General features: G+C 41.4%; 1 protein-coding gene across 1 annotated transcript in view; it reads right to left on the reverse strand.

Annotated features, from left to right (window-relative positions):
* Positions 1-197: 197 nt before the first annotated feature.
* The window catches only part of LOC112111100 (protein PET117 homolog, mitochondrial), a 12,642-nt gene continuing 3,912 nt past the window's right edge, over positions 198-8,927 (reverse strand). The window contains exon 2 of the mRNA XM_026653136.2: positions 198-368. Coding sequence (XP_026508921.1) covers positions 219-368 — 150 coding nt within the window. The 3' untranslated portion in view covers positions 198-218. The remainder of the gene's footprint in view (positions 369-8,927) is intronic.

Here is an 8,927-nt window from a genome sequence, read left to right on the forward strand (position 1 = left end):
CCTACACAATATTTCTGCACACATGAAAATACAGAAGCTAGAGAAAAAACTTCATGTTTGCACTTCTTAATGTATATAATTTCCTGGACTTGATTAAAATGTATCTAAAAGAGATGGACTTTCAGAAACGACTTCTGTTTACTCAAACACCTGGGAATAGTCAAATACAAATCCTTGCTGTGTTCCTCAGTCCAAATTCTGATACTTCAGTTCTAGGTCTAGGATTGGTGGGACCCCTTTTCCATTAACATCTTGTCTCTTTCTGCTTCGAGTTGCTTGGTCAGAGTAATCTGTTCTTGTAAAAGACGAATGTTTTCCAGTTTACGGCTTTGTCTCTCAAGGTCTCGGATTACTCCTTCGTGCAGCCTCTGAAAATACAAGAGACATGGTTTGTTATAGTGTGTCCTGGGTTGCATAGGATGAATGCCTATTTGCATTCCAACCTCTGTCACAGCATTGCCAAGTGTATAACTGTTACAAACCTTTAATTCTCTGTTAGCGACCTGAGCTACTTTTGGAGTCTAAAATTACAAGAGCTGAGATCTGATGTGTGGATGTCGATAAACTACTGGTAGCATGCCAGGAATACTGTATTTGTTGGCTTAGCTGTATGATCTTAATATAATGATAAAGTGTTGGACAACTGTAAATATTGTATATTGATAAGCTCTACAATATTATAGAGAGACAGCAATCTCTCCTCAGAAGACTGACTTCTCCCCCATCCTTACCAGAATTCAACTAATCTGCCCCAAATTTCTCAATTTGTGTTCCTCTGCTTGAGAAGAATCTGAAGGTGACCTGAAAAGAATGTTAAGAAGAACTTTTCTGCTTCTTTATGATGTATAAAAGCTGGCCTGAAAAGGTTTCTTTCAGCTTGTTTTTTTTAAAACTTAAAAATATCTAGTATGTAAAGTCTTCCCTGGTTTTGCTGGAGATCCACTGGAGGTCCCACAGCACGTTTATTGTGGGCTCTTGAAAAAGTAATATGTGATTCTACAAATATGTTATTTCTTCAAAATGTTCATTAAAGTTAAATAGACATTGATATACACAACATGGAGGCTACATTTTTTTTAAAATGAAAATTTAATAGGATTACTATAACTGAAAGAGAAACAGTTTTTCCACTTTGTTTATTTTGTGCACTTGACAGCATTTTGGTCCTAATCCCATGGACAGACCTCTGCACCCATGCAGAGCCCCCAGACTTCGGTGGGGATTCCAATGCACACATAGGGATCCACCCACACAGAGCTCACAGTACTTTGTATACAGTCAATTTAACTGTTTTCCCTGTACAGTCAGTCAGACCTTGATCCTGAAACTGGATCCCTGCAAGCGGATTCAAGTGCTGAATCTGGGCCTTTGCCAGTTTCCTTTTTTGTTTATGTGGGTATTTTGCACAACAATAGGGGAAAGAAAGGCATATTGAAAACAAGAAAATACATCTGCAAAACCACAAAAATTGGCAAAGGAACTATGTGGCAGGAGTAGTACCTGAAACTGTTTACAACTCCTAGCAGATTTCAAGCTGATGGTGGCACATTTAACAAAAGATAATAAAATATATCATCTGATTAGGAAAACACATTCAATGGTTGCATGGAAGCCAATACTGGAACAAGCACAGGGTTCTGTCCACATGGATCCAACTTCAGGATCAGGGCCATATTTTGTTACTACCTATGGTCTTGATCCTTGAAAGGCTTATATGCCTGCCTAATTTACTAACTGATATATGTAAAGTTAAACTTGGGCATAAGTCTTTGCATCATGGATGAGGGTTTTTTTAAACAACTAACAAAATCATCCAAAGCACAGGACTTGGTAGTGATGGGGGACTTCAACTACCCAGACATCTGCTGGGAAAATAACACAGCAGGGCACAGATTATCCAACAAGTTCTTGGAATGTATTGGAGACAATTTTTTTTAATTTCAGAAGGTGGAGAAAGCTACTAGGGGAGAGGTGGTTCTAGATTTGATTTTGACAAATAGGGAAGAACTGGTTGAGAATTTGAAAGTGGAAGGCAACTTGGGTGAAAGTGATCATGAAATGGTAGAGTTCAGGATTTTAAGGAATGGTAGGAAGGAGAACAGCACAATAAAGACAATGGATTTCAAGAAGGCGACTTTAGCAAACTCAGGGAGTTGGTAGGTAAAATCCCCTGGGAAGCAAGTCTAAAGGGAAAAACAATTAAAGACAGTTGGCAGTTTTTCAAAGAGACATTATTAAGGGCACAAGAGCAAACTATCCCACTGTGTAGGAAAGATAGGAAGTATGGCAGGAGACCACCCTGGCTTAACCAGGAGATCTTCAATGATCTAAAAGTCAAAAAAGAGTCCTATAAAAAATGGAAACTTGGTCAAACCACAAAGGATGAATATAAACAAATAACACAAGTATATAGGGACAAAATTAGAAAAGCCAAGGCACAAAATGAGATCAAACTAGCTAGGGACATAAAAGGAAACAAGAAAACATTCTACAAATACGTTAGAAGCAAGAGGAAGACCAAGGACAGAGTAGGCCCGTTACTCAATGAAGGGGGAAAGACAATAACAGAAAATGTGGAAATGGCAGAGGTGCTTAATGACTTCTTTGTTTCGGTTTTCACCAAGAAGGTTGGTGGCGATGGGATGTCTAAAATAGTGAATGCCAGTGAAAATGAGATAGGATCAGAGATTAAAATAGGGAAAGAACAAGTCAAAAATTACTTAGACAAGTTAGATGTCTTCAGATCACCAGGGCCTGATGAAATGCATCCTAGAATACTCAAGGAGCTGACTGAGGAGATATCTGAGCCATTAGTGATTATCTTTGAGGAGTCATGGAAGACGGGAGAGATTCCAGAAGACTGAAAAAGGGCAAATATAGTGCTCATCTATAAAAAGGGAAATAAGGACAACCCGGGGAATTACAGACCAGTCAGCTTAACTTCTGTACCCAGAAAGATAATGGAGCAAATAATTAAGCAACCAATTTACAAACACCTAGAAGATAATAAGGTGATAAATAACAGTCAGCATGGATTTGTAAAGAACAAATCATGTCAAACCAACCTGATAGCTTTCTTTGACAGGGTAACAAGCCTTGTGGATAGGAGGGAAGTGGTAGATGTGGTATATCTTGACTTTAGTCACGCTTTTGATACTGTCTCGCATGACCTTCTCATAAACTAGGGAAATACAACCTAGATGGAGCTACTATAAGGTGGGTGAATAACTGGTTGGAAAATCGTTCCCAGAAAGTTATCAGTGGTTCAAAGTCATGCTGGGGTCCCGCAAGGATTGGTTCTGGGTCCAGTTCTGTTCAATATCTTCATCATTGATTTAGATAATGGCATAGAGAGTACACTTATAAAGTTCAGTGGCACCTTATAGACTAACAGATGTATTGGAGCATAAGCTTTCGTGGGTCTGACGAAGTGGGAGCATAAGAATGCGTCTGACGAAGTGGGTATTCACCCACGAAAGCTTATGCTCCAATACATCTGTTAGTCTCTAAGGTGCCACAGGACTCATTGTTGCTTTTTACAGATCCAGACTAACATGGCTATCCCTCTGACACTTATAAAGTTTGCGGACGATACCAACCTGGGAGGGGTTTCAAGTGCTTTGGAAGACAGGATTAGAATTAAAAATGATCTGGACCAACTGGAGAAATGGTCTGAAGTAAACAGGATGAAATTCAATAAGGACAAATGCAAAGTACTCCACTTAGGAAAGAACAATCAGTTGCACACATACAAAATGGGAAATGACTGCCTAGGAAGGAGTACCGTGGAAAGGGATCTGGGGGTCATAGCGGATCACAAGCTAAATATGAGTCAACAGTGTAATGCTGTTGCAAAAAAAAAAAACATCATTCTGGGATGTATTAGCAGGAGTATTGTAAGCAAGACACGAGAAGTAATTCTTCTGCTGTACTCTGCGCTGATTAGGCCTCAACTGGAGTATTCTGTCCAGTTCTGGGCGCCACATTTCAGGAAAGATGTGGACAAATTGGAGAAAGTCCAGAGAAGAGCAACACAAATGAGTAAAGGTCTAGAAAACATGACCTATGAGGGAAGATTGAAAAAACTGGGTTTGTTTAGTCTGGAGAAGAGAAGACTGAGAGGGGACATGATAACAGTTTTCAAGTACATAAAAGGTTGTTACAAGGAGGAGATAGAAAAATTGTTTTTCTTAACCTCTGAGGATAGGACAATAAGCAATGGGCTTAAATTGGAGCAAGGGCGGTTGGACATTAGGAAAAACTTCCTAACTGTCAGAGTGGTTAGTCACTGGAATAAATTGCCTAGGGAGGTGGTGGAATCTCCATCATTGGGGATTTTTAAGAGCAGGTTGGACAAACACCTGTCAGGGATGGTCTAGATAATACTTAGTCCTGCCTTGAGTGGAGGGGACTGGACTAGATGACCTCTCGAGGTCCCTTCCAGTTCTATGATTCTATGATCATCAGGACACAAATATATTCACAGGCACTACAGCTGACTGGCTGAATGCTGGGGGAAAAAATTGCCCCCAAAATTATCAAATAAACTATCTGTGAATATTGTGACCAGTTCTAACAGAAAGAGGCTTTATTTCTCACCCAGAATCCAAGTACACATTTCAAGGGAAATAATTTGTTCCATCAAAATTATCAAGAAAAAATGTTTTGTGCAAGAAATATTTTAATCTCATTTTCAAAAAATATGGAGTCAAAGACAAAACGTATTTCACCCAAAATATCAATCTCTCTGGAAATGAATTTGATAGGAGAGGTTCTTTCCCATCAGTTTCAGTCAATTTAATTCAGGTTGTAAAATTACTACTATCCTGTCAGACTAGTAGGTAGTACTGTATTAGTTAATGAAAATACAGAAAAGAGGAAGAGATTTTGATCAATGCAGGCATCAAGCATGTCTCTTTATCCAATAAAATACAGCAGTCCTGTAACCTACCAGGCTGTGTTTTCATTCACTTTAGTGCTACACAGCTATATATGGGTTTTGCAAAAAACCTTTATATTTTGTCCCAAATGACAGAGAGCTATCATCCATCATTAGCACAATCAGAATACATACAAACCGACCTGGGTCTGGTCGATACGCAGAAGTTGCACCTGTTTATTTTTTACATCAATTTAGCTAACCCTGTGCAAGTTTAAATTCACTTGGCTTATCTCAAATTAGTTCATTAAGGCCAAAAATTTCTTAAATTAAATCAACATAAACCAGACATGAACTGATTTAAGAGTGTCCACATTCGGGGTCTGCCTTGGTTTAACTAAATTAATTTGAAAAACAATTTAGATAAACTGGTGCACTTTTGAGCATAGACAAAGCATTAGTACTTGCTGATTATCAGGCCCTGGATTAGAGAGGCCATTTTTGCTTATACAGTGCAGGACAGCTGGGGGAAGAGTACACAGATGTGCAAGGTTTGAGCCATGTCTACACTATGGGCACTACAACAGCACAGTTACAGTGTCATAACAATGCCACTGTAGCATCATAGCGTAGATGCTTTCTACAGCTACAGAAGGTGTTTTTCTGTTGCTGCAGGACACCACCTCCCCAAACAACAGTAGCTAGGTTGACGGACGCATTCTTCAGACCCTTGAGTACCATAGCTATGCTGACCTAACTTTTAAGTACAGACCAGGCCTTAGTTATAGCTAAGAAACTAGCAGATCTATGTGAACCTTTGAAGGCTGTATCCATCCACACCTCCGTCCCACTCTACACCATCTTTTTCATTTCATGTCTCTGCTTTCCCTCATAGCCCTAACCAGGGACTCAGCTCACCTGGTAATCTTTAGGTCCCCATAAAGCCTGTAGCCATCAGTCCCTGGATTTGTGGTAACTAGAAATGTAATGGAGAATCTCAGCTTTCATTTAAGAACAATAAGTTTTTGGCCCTATTGCTTGTGAACAGAGTCTTGAAAATGTGAACCAATTTAAACTGATCACTAGAGTTGAAAGGATCAAGCAGCTGGAACCCACTTCTGCATCAGGGCTCTGGGGAATGCTAAATATCGCCCAGTGAACACAATCATTTCATGTAAAATTCAGTTAAATATGGGGTGTATCTCGAAGAATCATCTCACTAACCCTCCCTAAAATCTCTAGGCCAGCTGTCTGTGCCTAAAGTAGTGTGATCATGATGGACAGAGGAATAGATTACCATTTGGGTGGAAAGGGATGGGGACATAACATAGTTTCACAGGCCACCCAACAAAATGCTACTGCTGACTGTGCCCTACAAGACAGATTTTCCCAGCTGACCAATAAGCTCCTCTGTACCCTCCACCTTTAAAGGGTTTCACTCAGTCCATTAGATCTGGCAATACAGTATATCTGCTTGGCAGCTGGACAATTGTTGCAATTCGTCATCCTCTGGGATTTCCAGTCAGAAGTACAGTGGCAATCTTGAATGTGCCTGACCAAAGACACTCAACACTATTTTGTGAATGGAGCTGAAGTTGAAGGTAGTAGCAGAAACACTGCTGAACCTACAGGAATCTTCACAGTCTAAGGAACAGGACTGGGAAGAGAAGCCTTATGGTCTAAAGGAGGAATTGTGGCATGGGGCTATGGAAACTTACAGAAAGGTAGGGGGCATTGGAAATGATACAGAGAAAGGTGGGGACAGGGCTGTTTGGAGTCAGGCGAAGTCCCCATACTTTTTGTAACCTTAAAAAATATATGAGCCATTCTTGAGGGACTAGCCACATGAATTTATCCACTACACAGTTCCCCTTTTACATACACATACATGCACAAATTACATTAGAAGAACACTAAATTTGCATAGTTAAGCACTCAAGAGTGAGGAAATGCCTTAATTCAGCCCCTTGTGTGGATGCAGTATGATACGGCCTTTAATTACATGATCACATGCTATTTTTCCTCACAGCATCCGTGTGCACAGAATGGATGGTGCTTACTTAATGAACACCTTTTCTCCCCAAGTGTGACTCCTGTCTCCCCCCATCCTCTAGGCTCCTAATCCCAGTCCAAATCTCATTCCCTACCCAGTCCATCTTCCCTTCTGGGTTCCCCATCCAAGTCCTAGTTTCACCCTACCCCTCCTACTCATCCCAATCCCAGTTTCTTTCCACAGCCACCAGGTTCCTTGTCTCAATCTAATTCCCTCAATAACCCCGCTCCTAGTCAGGCTCTTGTACCTTCTACATACAAGTCAGGCAGTTTCCTCCTCCACACTGCCTGGTGATGAAGCAGTGGGAGAACTGAGAGCACAAGACAGTCTCCATGTTCTCAGTTCTGGTGTCCGACCCCAAACCAGCACAAAGCAGTGGGAAAAGCAATTGCAGGGAAAGTTCTGCTCAGATTCTAACCTACTGCCCCAGGATGGAGCATACTCAGCGCATAATGAATCTTCAATGAAGTTAGCTACTAAACACCACCAAGTCTCTACTGAGCATGTGTGAAATGAAATATTTCAAAGGCTTATAATTTGGCCAGTTTTTCACAGAACAGCAGAAAGGCACATCATGATACAAAGGTCAAATGCGAAGCCTTTGCTCCAAATCAAGGAGGTGCTTGTTGTGCTTCTCAACAAACTGTTTGAAAGAATTCTTTTAACATGGGCAAAACAATGCATTTTCCCCATTGTTGTCCTTGAAAATGGCTGAATTATTTTAGCTGGAAAAAAAAAATCAGACCAAGACATACAACCAGTATTGGAAATTTCAGTCTGAACAATTACAGTTTGGCAAAGTTATAAGGAACTGAAAATGGGATCCTATAATGGGAACTGTTGGACAATCCTAGCTATAGGTTGTGCTCCCACTCCCACCTACAAAAAAGTATTTCATTCAGAATTAGAACACTTTTAGTTGGGTTCCTCCATACAGGGACTCATCATCTTCTCAAGTGACACTTCATACCTTGTAGGACACTACCTTCAGGGTTGGGGTTCACTAGGAGTTATCAGATACATATGTACAAGGCAAGAACCTTCTCAAGTTTAAAGCTCACGCAAAATCTTTGTCAGCTATGAGATTGGATTGCTAGACTGCATATCCACCAGTGCAAACTGTGAAATGCAAAGGAACAAGCCGTTAAGTCAGTCAACGCCGCATCTCCCATCAACTCCTTTCCTCACCCACCTCCCAAAACTTCACCCAAATCAGCAACCAATGTGCACCCTTAAGCAAGACAGAAGTCTACCCCCATATCAATTTCATACCCGAGTGCCTATATATTGCACTTCTAGGAGATGAGCTTGAGGATGTGATAGGAGCTTGGAAAATTTACTGGACATATACTAGCCAAAGGGCCAAACTTACTAACCTAATGCTGATATGAACTAAAAGAGGAGGGCCATGACAGAGGAAGGGCTGGGCACAGACAGGGGTGGATGCAGTTAAGGGGAATGGGCAGGACACCAGAAGGGAAGAGGCAGGGGGAACAGGCATGACTGGGAGAAAGGGTATTATTTGCAGATATGGGACAGGCACATCTAGGTCCGCCCAAAACCAAAGGCCCTCATGGGGAAGAACTGCTAAGCCCAGGCCACAGGTGAGTAAATGGGGCAACAAATGAAAAAACAGGAACAGAAGTGAGGTCAAAGGTTGAAAATCAAGGAACCAGAATGGGACCCCAAGCAGAGAACCCTGGACAGCACCCACTGCACCTCAAAGGCATCTAAGGACTCAGTGGACATTGCCCAGAGGAACTCTGCAAAGAGACGTGATCAAACAAGGGAACAGAAATAGGCCCCACAATCAAAGAGTACCCCGCTTTTCAGCCTCCAGTGGCCATCTTGGCCATTCCAGGAGGAGGTTGACGAGGAGGTCCCACATACAGAATCTCTCAGCATAGCTCAGACGAGGGGAATGGCGTGAAGCACGAGTGGGTTCAGACGCTCTCGGCGCAGCTGGGAGGAAGGAGATGCCATGGAACACGAGCA

This window comes from Terrapene carolina, unplaced genomic scaffold, assembly GCF_002925995.2.
Source record: "Terrapene carolina triunguis isolate 2854851 unplaced genomic scaffold, T_m_triunguis-2.0 Scaffold132, whole genome shotgun sequence".
NCBI lineage: Eukaryota > Metazoa > Chordata > Testudines > Emydidae > Terrapene > Terrapene triunguis.